This window comes from Adelges cooleyi, unplaced genomic scaffold, assembly GCF_023614345.1.
Source record: "Adelges cooleyi isolate 19-005CV unplaced genomic scaffold, UGA_ACOO_1.1 ACOO_flye_CR_arks_rails_tigmint_CR_PRNA_381, whole genome shotgun sequence".
Lineage (NCBI taxonomy): Eukaryota > Metazoa > Arthropoda > Insecta > Hemiptera > Adelgidae > Adelges > Adelges cooleyi.
The window spans coordinates 1,285,792-1,306,053 of NW_026096058.1; the positions used below are offsets into that span (position 1 = coordinate 1,285,792).

The following is a 20,262-nucleotide window of genomic DNA, read 5'->3' on the forward strand; positions in this document are numbered from 1 at the left end:
GTTAAGAATATTTTAATAAATCAAATTTATAAGGGGCAAAATGGAACAGTCCCCCGTTATACCTCACATGACAATAGTCCCATAACGCCACTCGTAGACTAATAATTGTCTGAATCAATACAATTGAATAATTTATCAATTATTAAAAATATTACACAAAATTAAACTACAGAAGTCCATATATATATATATATATATATATGTTGGTAAGGTGTTCATTAATAATTATTCTTGCCTTAAAACAACGTAGAAGTTTTGAAAAATTAATTCGTCGGGAAACTAAAATTGAAAAATGTTATATCAATCAGTTATCACTAATTGCTTATCAACTTGAATTCATAAAATATTCCAAAAATATTTATATTTAAATAATTATCACTGGCTATGGAGGAATCCAGTTGCCCCGTCTTACCTCATGTATTTATTTTGCCCCGTGTTCATATTTGCTCCATTCACTATACGTTATAGTGTACCTGACTTGTTTCTTTTTGGCAACTGAACACGGGAATGCCTTTAAAAAACCATAATTCGGTGTAAACATAATATTATGTCGTTTGCATCGGGTAACGTTCTGTTTACTTAATGCAGTCGACTATAATCAAACTTCCGTTTTCACAACGTACACCTTCTTTATATGCGCGGGTTTTAAGTTAACTCGGTCGTCAATGGGCGCTGTTGCTTTCTTAGGTGAATGTGTTATGCGTTTTAAGGGGAGTGCTGCACGGCGAATGCGGTGCACCATATTATATACCTACGTGTAGGCCTGTATAATTATATCGCACCCTATATATTGTAGTTGGCAAGCTGCAACGCGCAAAATACGATTAATTTATACTGTACAAGTCGTTGGTGATGTAACTGGATGTTAACGAAACGTTAAACCGTACTAAAATCGGATAATAATTACAATTAAAATATGTTGAAATTGCTTTAGCACTGTGAGATTATAATACAAACTATGTAGTAGTGAAAAATATCCAGACACAATTATTACTCAAACAACAATCAGTAATTTTTCGTTACTAATTTATGGCAACCGTCTAAATATTTATTTAATTTAAAATATATATATAAGATAAATGTTTGAATAACTTATCATCAATATAGTATTAGTTTTATTGCCAAGACTATTACTATTACCAAGACTTTATTACAAGATATTTAGGTAGTTAGAATGTTGTCTGGTACTAATTTATAATAAAAGTTACTAGTAACTGGATGAATTTTACTACATCACTGAAATATAATAGTCAACAACTTTTGTTCAATGTGTATAGACCGGATGATTGGCTTTTTCTATCATCCTAATACAAAACGGGTAGGTTAATAGTTTTTTTTTTTTTGGCTATTTGTTTTGCGTAAAACAGTGAAACATGACAGACTTTATGTGACTTAAAGTTAGTTTTGAAAGGGTAATATCAAATATAAATAACTGGAGAACACGTTTTGAGTTCTATTATGGTTGTAAAAAAAAAAAAAAGATTGAATAATACCGAGTAGAAAATCCAATCTAACAGTAAACGCCTTTAGAATTTTTTCTTATAAAAACCAACACATTGGATTACTTAATTATTTTTGTTTTCTACAATTATTATGTATCTGAGGCAAAAATGCTCTATATGGAATAACCGGTCTGTGTCTGTGGAGAAATAAATGTCCGAAAGGGTAAAACAACATTTAAACGTTGGATATAAAATCAGCGGTATCGGAAACAACAAGCGTCAGTTGCTGTTCCAGTACCACTACGGTTTGATTTAAACTTACTTACACAGTGAAAACTTCAAACAGAACAACATGTCCATTAAGGTAAGTACGGTTTTGTTAAACTAACAACAAAGTACATCTGTATTGATTTTAAATTGTAAATAAAATATTATTTGATTGATTGATTTTTAATTAAAAAAAACCTAACCAATTGTATTTGCAAACAATACAATAATATTAAACCAATTTCTTTAGACGATTTTGGGCAGCTAAATTTTCTTCTGTAGTTCATATTAAAAGTATCGATTCTTTCTAATAATTACTATCCAGTGTGTCTGAAGGCTAAAGGGAAAGCGCACTTTACGCGTGTCATATATGAAGTATAAATAGTCTGTTACGATATTCTAGATTGAATAATTGTTTTTTTTCCAACAATACACTTATTATGTGTAGTGTATAAAACGCAAAGGTCGCTTATAAGTATCAGAATTTAACGCCATTGTCCGGAAAGAAAAAAACCTTGTTATTTTCATTAGGTCAAAATCATATTAATCATTGGTCCAGGGTTGGGTTCGGTTTTGCCTGGGACGGAATTTAAATGCTAGTTGCTGACAATTTTTTGCAAAAAATTTTAATTTTCAAGGTTAAACTGTGATGTGACTGAACTATTAGTTCAGTAAGTTCACAGCATCCTTGACGGCGATTAAAAACGAAACCTTCATCTTGACATGTTTGCGCAAATCAGAAAAAGGTACTCTTCCAAGTGATTTTAGAGATAAAATACTTAAAAAAGGAAAGATTTTTGTTGGAACCACACATGAATGTGAAAATACATTTTTTTAAATCTTTGGAATTTTTTTTCTGATTCATATTTTCATAAACGCTCATCTAAAGTTCCCTCATAGGAAATCTTGTCCTATACTTTAAATTATAACAGCTTTTTTTTTTTGTTATATGTGTTTTATCTCTAAAAACACTCGGAAACACAGCTATATATATAAATATATAATGAACTAGATTGCTTGTAGAATATATGTGGGTATAAAATAATATAATACATATATCTGTGATTCTGCGTTATCAGCTTGACTCGTAATTGTTATAAACGTTGCTTTGAAAGCACTCTGTAAACTTTTTTTTACCATTGAAATTCATCGATGAAACGACGATTGTTCGTGTGAATAATTTTCATTTTTTGATTTTTCAGAGTTTTATCATCTTCGCCGCTTGTGCGGCTTCTGCTCTCGCCCAATACTACCCGTTGGCGTACAAACCGGTGGCAGTGGCGGTGCCGAAGGCTTACGAACCGGCCTATCCGCCGATCCCCTACAGCTTCGAGTACAGCGTGAACGACCCGAGCACCTACGACGTCAAGAGCCAGGCCGAATACAGCGACGGCAAGACCGTCAAGGGATACTACAGCCTGTTGGAGTCGGACGGCACCAAGAGGACGGTCGAATACACCGCCGACGATTACGGTTTCAACGCCGAAGTCAAAAAGGAAGGCACCCCCTCGTACTACTCAGCCCCGGCCCCGGTGGCGTACAAGCCCGTTGCTTACAAACCGTACGTGCCTTATTAATTACTGTGTCCGTGCAGGCTCATTGATCATTTTATATGTAATATACCAGTCGATTCGAGAAAAAAAAAATATTTAAACAAAAAAATTACTCATTGTGGAACATATAGCGAAATACTCTAGCATGACAGTTCGGATAGAAACACACACTATCTAATTAGTTTTCAGGTTTAGACTTCACTCGTTACATGGCAAAAGGTAAAAAAACCTAATAATGTTTGACCGATTCAAAACTGGATGGGGTGAAACACCGATTTTCTACACTCACTTGGGGTAGCCTTAAAAATAAAATATCTTAATTCCCTCGTTTCATTTTCACCGCGTTCTCGCTATTGCTGCACGGTATTCACACGGTATAACCAAACCGATCACCCGTCTCCTCAAAACTAATAACTATATATTAATTGTGTTATTATTTTAGGCTTATTTTACTATTACTGTCGTTTGTATTTCTATAATATTTTTGTATCTGTTGCTCGTATTTAAATAAAACATTATACGTTTATTATTACACGAATAATATATACTTGACCGTGTGTTTATTTTGTATTGTGACGATGGCAAAAAAAAAAACACTATCCACCAGCCCGACAATTTTTTTTATATTGTGTTCGCCGGCCTTGAATTACCGGTGAGGTGTAAAATATACAATATTATTATTTATTATCATTGTTGATTTTGCCGGACCAAACGGACGCACGTTTTTCCTATCAAAAAAAAATCATATCGATCAGTAAAAATCCTAATAATTAGGTATATTATTTTTATGGCCGTTAAAGCGTAATAAGAGTTTCGTCTTGACCTAAAATAATTATAATGTATTATTATATTACCGTGTTATGTTCCAGCATGTGTCGGTCAGAACTATAGTTTTGTGTTAACAATACAAATTAATTATTACACTCGTGTGTTAGTTGGCAAACATGAAATAAATGTAATTTTTTTGGTTATTTTTACTATTATAATAAGAGAAAAGTTGGTAAAAAACAAATATATATATATATATATACATATAATAATATTATTACGCTTTCGCACGAAAAGCTGTTTTGTACTCGTCATCGTTTATCATCTTGTCAGTGTAACTCGCTATGCATGCATTACGGCCTTCACACTATTATTATATATTTTTTATTAGAGGTCATTCCTCTTTTTTCCCGCAATACCCAAGAGTGGTGTAAAGTACAGAGCTACAGTGGCTGTTAATGTTAACTAAATTTACTTGAGATCCTGTCCAAATTGTTTAGGTTTTACCTAAGTTTTTTTGACAGTGTTGAGCCCAGATAACATAAAAAAAGATTAATATGATAAAGATCATTTCATAAAAAAACCTTGTTATTTTCTACGCTCCACGAAAAAACATTGAATCATGAATATTATGTTATCTCTTATAATATTGTAACGCGAAAATGGTGACACGAAATTCATTGTATCCAGCCCAATAACATATTATTCATGTTAATATGTACCTATATACGTATAAAGATAACCTTTTTATTTTTCAATCATAAAATGTAATTTATATTTCATATATGTATATTTTTTTTTTATGTTTCGAAGTATTCAGGAGGGTTTTAGATCCAGGGTTAGATTGGTCGAGTCCACTTTTAGCAATTCTGGTATTCAGTAATAATGTGTATCGTGTACTGTGTCCTTTAAAATAAAGACTCTGGGAAAAAATGATCTATGTAGACATATAGAAATAGTCATACATAACATGTATGTAAATCTTAATACACTCGGCGTGCAAGTTTTTTTAATCAATTAATTCGAATTATATGATATAATTATTACTTTCTTAATGGTGCGCCAAATTTCACGCTAAGGTCAGCGTCAGACCGACATGTAAAAAAACGTTTTTTTTTTTTTTTACAAAGTAAGTGACTGGAGGTCACACGACGATTATGTATTTTCAACTTGTTATATGTCTAAGCCTATAATATTAAGGCAGGTGCAGCTAAGTTATGAAAATGACTGACCACATTTTTATAAAAAAAATTGTCAGCACTACTAAACCGATGAAATAACGATAAATTTTGCTTACGTTACCGCATATACCATTGTTCGGTCAAATATTTGAATAACACTTCGGTTTATGCTTACCTGAAACATAAAATTAATTATTAATTATTAAAAGACAAAAAAAAATGTTTGAATGTGTTTCTTTTCCAGTGTATAAGGGATGATACGAGCATTTGCAAAACGTTTTATTCAGAGTTTATGTCAAAGAGATAAGTTATTCCGTACAACACTTCAAATAAGACGAAGAGAAGTTATAACTTCTCTTAGTTAGTTAGTTCAAATAATAATATTATAACTATCGAGATGGTCATGCAATACATATAGACTATAGTAGACAAACTCTACAAGGAAATGTATGCCGGTAATTTGATTAATTAGATATATGTTAACAATTAACTGTTAATTAAGTAGAAACGTATTAAGTTTGTTAAAAATATTTCAATTTTTTTATCACGATATTATTTGTTTCATCATATAGTTTGTATGACATAACTCTTAAGGCATTAGGCTCTGCAATTCATACACTTGCAGATCATTGTTGTTGCTTGCCATCCCGTCGACGTGACAACATATTATATTTCTAAGGGTAGTCTTAGAGCTTAAGGTTTGAAAATTAGAGACAATGCTAGAACTAGATTGGGGCTATAACATAGTATATAATTTTCTCAAAAATCTGTATTTTTTTGGGGAAAACCCCCCAAAAAGGGGAAAATTACACATTGACATTGTTATGCCAATAATCACCATAAAGCTTTCCAGTTGGATTGACATACTTTTGAAATGGTATTTTCAAATTTACCATTCTTATTAATTTCAATGTTTTTTTAATAATATTATTCATAATATATGATTACAAAAAAGCCCTTCCCGCGAATTCGGTTGATATACACATTTGAAAGCGATTAGGATAACAGTTATAATTTAATCTACTTTGAAACCCTATGGTTGTACAATTTTAAGCATGATGACTATTAAATTGTCTTTAAATATAATATATAAGTCCTTAAGTGGTATTCGAAGGTTACAGATAAATGAAATCTAGCTCGCCACTGATTATGTGCAATAAAAGGAGCCGATGGCTGTGTAGTTCTACTTAGTTGCTTCCAGGTTTAAATGTCCATATACATGTTATGTAATGGGGGTTAAACCTTAAAAGGAAAATCTACAGGTACCGCAGAATGAAAAATGTACTTAATTCGGTTATTATATCAATTTTGATATTATAATATAGTAAAGGTAACTGTTACAAAACGTTGCCAAATACTGAAAATGCAATCTCATAATAAATAAAAAACGATTAGACTGTAATTGACATAATTGATTATGACGTGTTTATATTATCTATAACTCTTTCGGAATCACAAGTTATTGTATTTCATACAAGTTTTCTTTCATATAAATATAACTTGCGTTGTGTTACTATCTACTTGACATAACACAATTTATACTATGAGGAATGCACGTGTCTTGCCTATAATTAACCACAGATAAATTACAGCCATAAGTATATTTTATGCTAGATTTTTTATAAAAAGGTCAATGCAAATATAATATAGATACAATTATTGTCCTAAAAAATATATCTCCTTAGCTTCGCATCGGAATTAAGTCAATGGTGTACATATTTTGTTCCGTAATATCAATTAGTATCTATTACTAAAGTTTGTGTTATTAATGTTATTTTATATTTATAATAATATAGTTTACGGTAATTATTTTAATAGTTCTGTACTATATATAATATGTAATACTTTTTCCATTGCCAACGAAAATAACTACTATTAATTTCAAATTATACGAGTAATGTACAATTTCATTTGATCGAGCTTGTTTACATTTTTTTTTACACCATAAAACATAAACACTTGCTACACATAAAAAAAAAATAGATATGTTGATTCAAATATATTGCACAATGTTATACTCAAGAGTTTATTGTATGCTGTTAATGGGCCGTTTAATTATATCAATAGCCATAATGTTGCTCATGTATGTTTATTGATCAACCCGTAATAAATGATGTTTACACGGTAAATAATGAGCTTCGTAAGACGTGTAGTGTTTTGTAAGTTTAAAATGAATAATAATCATTAGAGAGTTTTTAACGATATAAAAATAGGGTCTGGTAGCAAACCGCATAATATGTAAAAAAAAAAAGTGACAACACACGATGACTAAATACGAATTTACAAAATTATTCGGTCGGTTAAAATATGTATTCTTCAGTGCGTTTTGAAATACCTCGAGGTCTATCTGGAGTAATTGTTTAATTGCAAAAACTGAGTCCAGCGCATACAACCGGTCCATGGACCATGTACAATCAATAAATGCCAGGGCGTGTTATAATTTGGAGAGGAAAGAATTGCCTTCTAAGCTTTCAATATAAATATCACGAGACCGTGAACAGTTACCAGTTACCGTTCTCGTTTTCATCAGATCGAATCGAAAATTCATTACCTTCACATAAAAAATGGCAGCTAAGGTAAGATATTATATTATCATTATTATTATTAGTACAACGCGCATACGTTAACATTGATGTTATTTAACTTTAAATAAGCGAAGAAAACACTGGTTTTTATGAGCAAATAAATTCTAAGTAAACATAAATAAATAAATCTAATCTCATGTAATTTTTGTGCTTGGTTAATTTTTTGATATTATAATGTATTGTTCTAAATGTTGGCCAGCACAAAAGTGCAGTCAGTAATCTCTACCGAAAATAATTTTAAATCGAGAAAAGAAAACTATAGTAGTTTATCAGTTAAAAAACGTAATACAATATAGTACTAAATATGCCAAAAACTAAATTGTAATTCCAAAAAAACTCTTTTATCAAAAACAAACTTTAATAGTTATTAGAATTAGTTCAAATTTTCATTCTTAACATACTAAATAAAACAAAAATAAAAAAAAAATATAAATAAATCAGTAACTGCTAATTTCCCCCGTGTACGTTCGCTCTACTCAACAAAATATAGCTATTGCTTTTCACTAAACAAATATTTATTTTCCAAAAAATTGCTGCATAAATTACTCATTTTTTCTTTATTTTTTTTAAAAGGTGTAAGACCTTCTGTATTATAACTCTCCATTAATACATGCCAGAGTTTTTTTTATTAATTAATTAACCGTACAAAAACAATCTATTTTATATTATGTTTCTTATTTCAGTTGATCATCTTCGCCGCTTGCGTGGCTTCTGCTCTCTCTCAATACGGCGCTCCCGCCTACAAGCCAGCCTACTCCGCCCCGGCTTACCCTGCACCCAAGGCTTACGCACCGGAACCCGAATACGCACCAGCACCGTACAGCTTCGAATACAGCGTAAACGACCCAAGCACATACGACGTCAAGAGCCAAGCCGAATACAGCGACGGCAAAACCGTCAAGGGATACTACAGCTTGGTCGAAGCCGACGGCACCAAGAGGATCGTCGAATACACCGCTGACGACTACGGTTTCAACGCTGAAGTCAAGAAGGAAGGAACCCCGTCTTACAGCTCTGCCCCGGCTTACAGCAAGCCATCTTACTCCGCTCCGTCTTACTCTGCCCCGGCTTACAAAGCCGCCTACCCCGCACCAGCCCCGGCTTACCCAGCGCCGTCCGCCTACCCAGCACCGTCTTACCCATCACCCTCGTACGCCGCCCCGGCTTACAAACCAGCCCCATACAAGGCATACTAAGTGACATAATAATTCATTCACTTTCGTAAGGAAGACATTGTAAATTGTTGTGTTTGACTTCTTGTTATCTGACAAACAACAGTCAACTATGTATCATAAAATATAAATATATTTATTTAATTTAATATGTTTGTATTATATTGAATAAAGTTTTATTTATTTGTACAATTCATTTACGCTATTGTTTTTTTTTTTAATTGGAACCCATTCTTAATTATTTATGATTTTTTTTTTAAATAATTGATGTATACTAAAATATTCTTAGTTATAGTAACGATAAGAAAGTTGAAAAATTACTTAACTTGGTTATAATCATAGGAGTTATTAATAAGAAGTCTGTAGGCAATTTTGTGGATGACAATTATACCACCTATCATTACTGTGATTAAGGACAAGATTTTAATGATCGACCCTGAAATAATACAGTGTTGAGGTAGGACAAGATATAAACTCATTCGAATTATTTAATAGCAAAAAGGTGCGTTGTAGTTAATAGATATTTGCTATAGTCAGTAGTCGATATCCAGTTTTGATTCCACACTCATTGCGATTTTAGCATTTAAAAGTATAAGCAGAGAGTTGTAGTGGAAAAGGTTAAGTTATTTAAATCTGTCGTGTACTTGCACGACTTAACCACGCTCATTTAAAAAATATATATTTTTTATGCTTATGGTTTATAAATTATTCATTGAAAACTGGTTATCGACCTGCTATTATTTTCAGTGCATTGTATAATTATTGTTGGAATAAGTGAATTTTATAAAAATATGTAGGTCACTGCTTAATGAAGTAACCATCTAAAACTTCCTCTATGGTATTTTTAACTAAATTTTTCTATTATTATTTAGAGTATTAACATTTTTTTTGATACTTTTTTAGCATTCATTGTTTTATATAAAAAAAATACTGGGCTATACAACATTTGAAAACTCGCATTGTATGACCTTTAACTAGAAAATAGGAATGCATCTCAAAATCTGAATTATTAAAAAGCCTGGTTTAAAGTTTAAAGTTTCTCTTTAAAAATAATTAAGTGTCTTTCAATACTAATAGTCATATATGAATTGACTACCTGAGTGATCAAAAATATATACTTTAATGTGTCTTATTCTATACTATCGACTGAATATTGACAACGTAGTTAACAAGTTTAATAATCTAACGACTTTAAATTACTTTAAGTTTATAACGATTTTTAAACAACTAAATACAAATATTATTAATTATAAAATATCTATCATGTTAAATGTCACATGGTTGGTATTAAATAGTTTCTAGATGATTAGTGGATTATGTTACGGTTGTTTCCATATTTGTGTTATGATTGTTTCAACTTTATTTTAAACATTATATGATATTTAAAAAAAGATTACCTACCTACTTAATAAAATAATGTTTTGTCTTCACTTATCATTATAATAAATAATCAATAAATTTCGTTACCATTGTATACTTGTATCTACCTTATTATTAAAGTCGAATGCCGAATATTATTAATATACTTCACCACAATTACTGTTTAGAGTTCGTGGTGTCGCATAAGTAGTAAATATGGATGACATATGTAAACATCAATAATATATTGTAAGGAACACATTGATGACAGAAATATATAAATAATAGTTGCTTAGAGAAAATAAAAAAAGAGTAAATTTGAGCAAATAAATACAACTTTATTCAATATAATATATACATATTAAATTAAATAATATATTTTTAATTTATGATACATAGTTGACTGTTGTTTGTCAGATAACAAGAAGTCAAACACAACAATTTACAATGTCTTCCTTACGAAAGTGAATGAATTATTATGTCACTTAGTATGCCTTGTATGGGGCTGGTTTGTAAGCCGGGGCGGCGTACGAGGGTGATGGGTAAGACGGTGCTGGGTAGGCGGACGGCGCTGGGTAAGCCGGGGCTGGTGCGGGGTAGGCGGCTTTGTAAGCCGGGGCAGAGTAAGACGGAGCGGAGTAAGATGGCTTGCTGTAAGCCGGGGCAGAGCTGTAAGACGGGGTTCCTTCCTTCTTGACTTCGGCGTTGAAACCGTAGTCGTCAGCGGTGTATTCGACGATCCTCTTGGTGCCGTCGGCTTCGACCAAGCTGTAGTATCCCTTGACGGTTTTGCCGTCGCTGTATTCGGCTTGGCTCTTGACGTCGTAGGTGCTTGGGTCGTTTACGCTGTATTCGAAGCTGTACGGGGCTGGTGCGTATTCGGGTTCCGGTGCGTAAGCCTTTGGTGCTGGGTAAGCCGGGGCGGAGTAGGCTGGCTTGTAGGCGGGAGCGCCGTATTGAGAGAGAGCAGAAGCCACGCAAGCGGCGAAGATGATCAACTGAAATAGGAAATATAATATAAAATAGATTGTTTTTGTACGGTTAATTAATTAAGCAAATGTCGTGTTTATATCCTATTTGTAAAATGTGTTAGTTTTTTTGAACTTGTACTTTTTATTATGCTTATTACCCATTCGCGCCCCTTAACTAGTATCTCTCAAAAAAAAAAAACTCTGGCATGTAATAATGGAGAGTTATAATACAGAAGGTCTTACACCCTTTAAAAAAAATAAAGAAAAAATGAGTAATTTATGCAGCAGTTTTTTGGAAAATCAATATTTGTTTAGTGAAAAGCAATAGCTATATTTTGTTGAGTAGAGTGAACGTACAAGAGCGTAGTGATTGAGTGTTAAGTATTTTAAGACGAAAACTTGAGCCAATTTTTAATAATATAGAAATTCGTTTGAGATATAACTTGCTGTTTCACTGGACTAATATTATTTTACTCATTATTATTAACTATATTATAATCAAAATATATAATATTAGTGTAACACTTAAAAAAATCAAAAATTAAAATATTAACAATATTGTTATAAGCCATTACCTTAGCGGCCATTTTTTTGAGTTTTGTGTTGTATGTTCACCGATTGAAATGTTCACTTGGTCGTTGTATGAGATACTGATATCCATTGAGCAGCTAGTCACCGTATTTATGGGAACTAAAGTGATTGTGAGGTTATCCCTTCTTGTGCAGTAAGTAGGTGTTCCCTGTTCACGCCCTGTATGCTATGCTCTCGAATTGAACTGGTAAATGTTTATTTGCCTAATGGATTTAGACAATGTTCAAAAACTAATTTTACGCCCCTTTACGTCCAATGCCACGCCAAATATTATGTTGAGTTAAATATATTAGTGTTATGTAAAATGACCCGCGGTGTCTATAGTATTTTGATATTGACACACTGTTTGATAATGAATTATTAAGGCAATGTATCTTAATTTTTATATTAATGTAAACGTAGGTAATATAAACTCAAAAAGGAAATAATGTAATATCCCATCTGTGCTAATTGAGCAATAATTATTATTGCGGTTTATAAAACAGTATATTTAATACTTTGGTTATAAAACGGAACACTATCTTATATTTATCTTATATACTATCGTAACGTCAAAGCAATCATAGTAAAAAATATTAAAAACATATTCCGAAAAACGGAATAGTTTTATTTTTGAGTAAAATTAGTTATACAAAATGTAGTCTCCATATAACGCTTAAGATTATAAATTTGCTTTTAAGCTTTTACATATTCACCTGAATATAATTAATATGTACAAGTCACTTATCGGCATAAATTAAACCTGAGAAATAACTTTAAAAAAATAGATGTTGAGAATTATTTCGAATATTTTGGTTAAAATATAAATTGATTAAATAACCAAATGAAGGAATACAAAAATAAAAAAACCTTTGTATATAATTACTTATATATACATTTTTTTTTAGAAGATTGCTTTTACTTGAAGCAAATTATCTGAATTGGAGTTTGTAATCATTTGTGTACTCTTAAGTTTCTAATTGATTAAAAACCATAATTAACAGTTCTAAGGAAATCTGATTTTCAGTTATGTATATCAGAATGCGATTAAGTAGCTGAATATTTTCAAGCCATAAATAATTATTATAAACACGAAAAAGGCTAACTTCATACCAAATGCAATATAGTAATATTCATCAATTAAATTACAATTTTCAAAGAAAATCATTTATTTTAATAATGATTTATGAACGACTTGTCAAGAAACGATATTTTGTTGAGTCAAGCACATAAACGAAGGCGTCCAGGTTTGCAAATCGATTTGGACATAAATTTTTCCATATCAATGCCTTGTATACTTGCTATGATTGCTGTTGATCCAAGTGGAAATATAAGACGGCTAATAATGTAAAAATAAGCCATTTCAGACGTGTCAAGGGTTTCGGGAGATTATACTTAGATACGAGTTTTAGCCCCAGGACGTGTAACATATAAATATAAGCTCTGAATACAGTAGCCTGAAAACTTAACTGGATTCCAACCGAAATAATTAAACGGCTTCCGAAGAAATTAAAGTATATACGTTCACTCGAGCGTGAATAAAGTTGTATTGGCGAATTTGCATTTTGAGAAATGTAGTTGCTTATAGGTATGGTAATTTCACAGAATTTGGACATTGAAAAAATGTTAATTTACGATTACATTAGCCTTTGCGGTGTTGACGTTAATAGCTAACTTAAGAGTAGTAGTATACTGATCTTAAGTTATTTTTTAATTGGATTTAATGATCTATTTTACAACAAACGAGTCAAGACTGGTCAGCGACCATGGACATTTAACTGTATAATACATATATATATATATGTATTATAAAACATAATATATAATATATATATTTATTTATGTATATATATAAATTGGTATGATGTTTTGAATGACATTAAGTTTAATAATGCTTTATTATTAATCAATACTAAACAGTAAGGGTTAAAATATCATTGGGCGATTTACAAACAATTAGAAAATGTCATGTTTGATTGATGTTGATGTATCAAGATACGAATATTCATAGCTTATAATGAATTGAGTATAAACTATTTAAGTATCAAACTTTTTATGCATATGTTATACATACATAATTTTTTTATTTAGCTATATCAACAAAGACAGGTCAATTTGTTCAAAAATCCAGACGGTCCGACTACTTGACATTCGTTTAAATATTATTTTTTATTAGGCTTTTGGACATTATAAAATATTGTAACATTCGATTTCATTTCCATGACTATAATAGGATTGTGTTTAAAATGTGTTCTTTATCGGCAGAATAGTATACACGTGTGTGTGTGTATGTATGAAGGCGGGGCTAATAATTAATGAACTAGTAGTATGAAACGAAATGTGTTATTTGGCCACGACCGGTTTTTATTTGCAACTCGATACAATAAGGGCGTAAACACTAAATAATTACATATTCATGTTAGTGCGGACAATTATTATAAATTAGATGCATACGACTTTACCTGTATATTATACAGAGACGTTCCGACATCACTAAACGGCTGTACGATAAATCACAATAAATGCAGTTCACGTCAAAGTAATTCATTCAGTCTGCGTTTCAATAATAATTAATAAACGCTTTTATTGGTTATTTAATGGCGATTATTGCAAAACTACAGTCGAAAGTCTAGCTTCTGCATTGTGATGGTTATGTTAATTAATAATAATATGTTCCAATTTGTTGCCACCTCGCCTTATCAGCCAATGTAAACTTCTATTGATTTATTGGCCCGCAAAATATAAATATAATCTCTTTATAATATACTCCTTCGAATTCTAACCTTACTATTTTTTATTCTTTCGTTCGTTTATGAGACCTGGTTCAATAAAAATCGCTGGTCAGTTTCCATATAATATTAACACGGTGGCGCCGGTCATTAAAACATCATGTGCTGCCACCAGTTTGTTTGTAATAAATATGTTATATTGATGTTTGATATGTATATTTATGTGTTAATATTTGATACAATTATTTTATTTATTTTTTTTTAGTTTCAACAACTCTTGTTTTGTACAATTATTATAAAGCCAATAATTTTATGCAATTTTTCAAAAATATAAAATCATTTCGATTTAGAACAAAGTGGTTGATAAATAAAATTTGTTTTTACTTAGGTAAAATGACATATTATTATAATAATTAAGAAGCCTTTAAGTCTAATGCAAACGACATCTTGTTACAAGTCTTTAAAAATGAATGCGGTGTATAATTTCATCTTATAGGCATTACAAAAAGAATGTTATGGTTTTTTTTTTATAATTGGTTTTTATATATAATTACATTTGAGGTTAGATTTTCACTTCTACCTGTATCGTATAACTCCGCAGTATTACCAAATAGCTATTATATGCACTTATATATTTTATAATTCTTGTATGTATGTGTATATAACATTATAATGTTATGCTTAAATTATTACTAGACCACGTGGTTCTATACGGCAATAATTATTTGTAAAGGATAATTTTTCCAAAAAAAAACTGCATATATTATATTAGGTATTAGTAGGTACACCGTACACATAATAATTAAATTCATGTTTATTTAATATTTAGATTATAATTTACGGTGAATGATAACTACAATTAAGTTGGCCAACGCCAACCGCAAGTGACCAAGTGACTTTCTTACCTTAAATATAATCACCCAAGAGAAATATAGTAGTGATTAAAAGCACGTTTAAAAATATTTATTCAAAAATAGCTGTTACTAAACCGTTTTCTTAAAAATTATTATTATATCTTAAAATATATTATCAGTCAGAATTTTAACAATAATTAGTATAATATACTAAATAAAAATAAAAAATATAATTAATACTTAAATACAAAACATACAAATCAGTCGGTTGTATAAAAAGTTTGCACATAACTCTTATAAACTTATAACTTTATAACTAATTATAAAACATTATAATCATCGAAATTCAAGAAAAAAAACAAGTTAATATAGTGTTAATAAGATTAACATAACATGTTAATGTTAATTTATCGATATGACAATTCATTAGGGTAAAATATATATTGTTACATATTATGTCACGTTGTGAAATATTATTAACTTTCATGTATTTTATAATTATCTTTTTATTCAATACAAATATGTATTATAAGTTACCTATGCGAATTTATTAAAACACAATACGTTTAGTGTAATCTTTACTATGCATGTGAATTTGAATAATTCCCATGCGCATTGCTTAACTTGTCTTGAGGTATGTTATTAAAACGTTGTAATAACTAACTTATGGTCTATTTAAAATGTAAATAAATATATATATTTATATATATATATATAGATTATGTATGTATGTTAATTTAAAAAAAAAATATTTTAAAAAAATACAAAATAAATTTTTGTTTTTTGCTCATTTAACCGGTTTGCAGTAGATAGGTTTACTCTTTATAGCTGGTTTTAAATTATTTCCACGTTTATTTTATTATAGGCAGTAAGTTCAACCGGAATGTTATATTTTATTGTATAGGAAATTGATTGAACTGTTTAAGAAAAAAAACCCGTTTACAAAAGTAAACAAATTTACATTCAATTTTATACTGTTTTCTACGCGTTTACCGCATCAAATCCGGCGAGTTGAATAACAAATCTGATTAGCTTTGCGGTAGTCTTTAAAATCATTAACGACGAAATATTTAAAGTCAATAAAAACACTCCAATGTACATATTATTATATATGTGTACGCGAGAACGCACCAGTGACTAGCAGTGTCCGGGCAAAGTGCTGTTTCAGACACTTTCGAAAAGATCTATATACATACCATAATAACCTCAGAAATCGATAAAAGATTTATAGGTTTAAACGCCCATATAATTTTTGCAACAACCCAGTGTAAAGCATAATATACAGTGTACTCGCGGCACATGACAAGTTCACTTACATAACACAGCTGCCCACAATACGGACAAGTGTTACACATTTAGCAGAGGCTAATTAGTCGTGTATGATTATAATGCATGTAAGTAATTTTGACCCAGATTTATATTAAAAAAATATGAATTATGAATTCATAACCGAGGTTTGCATGTAAATCGAGAAAACGGCATACAACTTGACGACAAAAATAATACCTAAGCGATTGCATTAGATTGCGTTTGATATTATCTAAATACACCGCATAAACTATAAAGAGTTTGTTTATTTGTACTCGGTTAGAATTGAAAATTCAAATTCAAAGCAATGTAATACCTATTAGGGTCAAATGTAAATATTGTCGAGTGTATCGTTTAAATTGAAATAAAACATTTTATTCTAACATATAGCAATAGTAATATTATCATTATATAGATTGACCATAAGGCATAACCTGTTAAAATAGTTCTCACTAGTTAGAACGTATACACACCGAAATCATTTTGTTACTGTTACTTACACGTGATAATATTATATAGCACATAGAACAGATGCCACTCGATAGCCAGCGGTGGCTTCATTCGACTGTCTATTACATATTATAATTAATAGATGACCTGACCGGAGGCGAGTGCTATCCAAAACATAATTAACACAATATTCAAGTTCACCTGTTACAGGGTGATAATTTCACCACTCAATGTATCATAGGGTTTAATAAGAAGCTGCATTTTTTTTCTTCATAATGTTTCTATACAATGTGATCTCATTTTGTTTTTACCCCCCTTCTAAACTAATTATTTTTATATTAACTTTTGAAACTTAAACGGTAGGTAACGCATATAGGTATTTTATTAACTTTTTAAATTAAGAATATTTTACTTAAAATGTTGACTGGTTGATACCAGCTTTTAAAAACTATTTTTAAAGTTATAAGAGTTTAAATATAGATAAAAATAACACTACACTCCACGTGCTTTCCTCTTGCCCTAATCTTGAAACTTCAATAACTTCAAAAATAGTTATCCAAAACTGGTTATCGACCAGCCAAAATTTTTAGTACATTATTCTCGATTTGAAAAGTTAATGGGTTCGTATGCGTTACCATTTAAGTTTAAAAAGTTGATATAAAAATAATTAGTTTGGGAGTGGTGTAAAAACAAATTGAGATCACATTATATTATGAAAACACTATGAAAAAAAACAAATTCCATTATTAATTAAACCCAATGAGATATTGAGTGGTTAACGATAAAAATATGATCACCTTGTATTATTTAGCTACAATAAAACCAATGACTAATGGGACACCAACAATACCATAAGCCAAAATTGTGTAATTATTAAAAGTAAAATTGGCCAGATCATAACACGGTACAACGCGATTTTCGAACAAGAACCAAAAGACAACCGTTTAATAGGGTTTTCATCTTCCCAACTCGGAGCTAGTCTCAGAATTTTTAAATAATTTGTAGTGTACAAACCGATCTACATAATATTATATCAATTGACAATAAAACAGTATTTGGAAACAATTTATTAACTTCAAAACAACTACACGCGGTGTATACATTTTGAGATCAAAATCGAATAAAAATCTTATAAACGTATTTACCTACCTAAATATATACTTGTCGAGTTTAACCAAATAAGTAAGAGTGAATATTATAGTAAATTGGACGTGATTATCGGATGAGGAACGACTAACAAGTGTGCTGGGTAGCTGTATATAATTACAGCGTGCACGTAATTAACGGTGTTAATTATATTTTCACGGGGAAGTGAAGTGGACTTGTAGTGCAATAAAAAACGGTTACAAAATAAATTACGAATACACATTAATCTACTTTCGAGAAAACTCAGCATCATAAGGCGCAATAAGGGGGTATTGGTGTCCGCCTAATGTAAAAAAAAAAAAAAAAAAAACACATGACATTTGATGATAAAAATTGCGTATAATGACCGGTTTTTATTAGTTCACTAAATCGTAGAAACAAACGTTTTAATTACACACACAAACACATACGCATAAGGTAGGAGAATAGTTAAATTTGTTTTACAACTACAATTTCGCATAAATACGGATAATTTCCACCGGACAGTCATCAGTCTCTCGTACGGACAGCTATCCATATACACACACAGCTGTCGGTGGTTCGAGTGCAACAACAAACGAAAATGGCCGCCAAGGTAAGCTAACTCGAACGATTTCCAACGCAACAACGTCTTCGGTGGTAAATGATACAATGATTTTTTTCCCCCTAATTGGATTTCAGTTGATCCTGCTAGCCGTTTGCGTGGCTTCTGCTCTGTCCGAGTACTACGGACCGCCGCAGGACTACTGGCCAGAGCCCGAACACCACGGCCCGAAACCGTACCACTTCGACTACAGCGTACACGACCTGCACACCCACGACATCAAAAGCCAATACGAACACAGCGACGGGCACGGCAACGTCAAAGGCTCGTACAGCTTGGTCGAACCGGACGGCACCAAGAGGATCGTCGAGTACACGGCCGACCACAGCGGTTTCCACGCCAAAGTCAAGAAGGAAGGCGTCCCTCTGTACAGCAGCCCCGGCCCGTCTTACAAATCGGCCTATCCGGCACCGTCCACGTACCAAGAACCGTCTTACGATCCCTACTCGCCTTATTGAAATTATAATATCATCACCCCTCCCACACCCACGCCACGATTACAATTGTTACTTGTCAATGTTACTGTGTTGTAAATCGTAATGTTCATTTCACGTTAAATACACATCATTTCACGTTTGTATAACAAAATTCTTGTTCTTAGTGCAAAAGTTTATCCGTAGGAAATCTTCGGCGGGCACTTCCGCAGGTGATGCGCGTTGTGTTTGGATACGTTAGTTTTTACTATGCCGGTAAAACTACCGGACTACTAAGGCAAGTGCGTCGTTTACCCACAGTGGGTTTATAGCATTTGTATAAGCTGTGGACCGCAAAAAAAACCCGGTATCTTTATTTTATTGTCATCCAGCGCGCACCATAAAGAGAGCAACTTACAAAAGGTATATTATGTATACATAAGTATAATATGCTTACTAAAATATGAATAACGCAACGATTGATAAGCGTACGTAGCCATTGGGTTTACAACTGTTGAAACATCAAAAAATAATGTAAATATTTTAAAACGTGAATGTTCCTACATCCACTTTTATATCCTTTACGACTGAACATCAATTTGGTCGACATGATCATAAGGGCTGAATACTTGAATAAATTCATAAATATTGGAAAGCAATACAAATGTTGTGTCAATAATAGTAAATTTCACAAATCAAACTGCTGAAAAAATATTACAGAAGTTTTAATTGTAATAATATTATATATATATATATATATATAATTATATAGTCAACTGGCGAATGCATGTCAATTAATAATAGTTAAACACGAAATAAACTTTGTCTGGTATATTCTTAAGATATTGTATCAAATCATATTGAATTTCGGTATTAATCTTAGTTCTAATTTACTTAGATAACTAGCTCGG

General features: G+C 31.3%; 4 protein-coding genes across 7 annotated transcripts in view; 2 read left to right on the forward strand and 2 right to left on the reverse strand.

Annotated features, from left to right (window-relative positions):
• The window catches only part of LOC126841460 (Kv channel-interacting protein 4-like), a 267,819-nt gene that overhangs the window by 166,130 nt on the left and 81,427 nt on the right, over positions 1 to 20,262 (reverse strand). The window lies entirely within an intron of this gene.
• Positions 1,668 to 9,164, forward strand: LOC126841441 (cuticle protein 21-like). Its single transcript, XM_050577929.1, has 4 exons — positions 1,668 to 1,806; positions 2,912 to 3,283; positions 7,776 to 7,787; positions 8,480 to 9,164. The coding sequence occupies exons 1-4, from the start codon at positions 1,795 to 1,797 to the stop codon at positions 8,990 to 8,992; spliced, it is 909 nt and encodes a 302-aa protein (XP_050433886.1). The 5' UTR covers positions 1,668 to 1,794; the 3' UTR covers positions 8,993 to 9,164.
• LOC126841464 (cuticle protein 7-like) lies at positions 10,645 to 12,003 on the reverse strand. Its single transcript, XM_050577966.1, has 2 exons — positions 11,874 to 12,003; positions 10,645 to 11,325 (listed from the first exon to the last, which is right to left on the reverse strand). The coding sequence occupies exons 1-2, from the start codon at positions 11,883 to 11,885 to the stop codon at positions 10,813 to 10,815; spliced, it is 525 nt and encodes a 174-aa protein (XP_050433923.1). The 5' UTR covers positions 11,886 to 12,003; the 3' UTR covers positions 10,645 to 10,812.
• Positions 18,797 to 19,527, forward strand: LOC126841472 (cuticle protein 19-like). Its single transcript, XM_050577973.1, has 2 exons — positions 18,797 to 18,929; positions 19,016 to 19,527. Exons 1-2 carry the CDS (start codon positions 18,918 to 18,920, stop codon positions 19,394 to 19,396), a joined length of 393 nt encoding a protein of 130 aa, XP_050433930.1. The 5' UTR covers positions 18,797 to 18,917; the 3' UTR covers positions 19,397 to 19,527.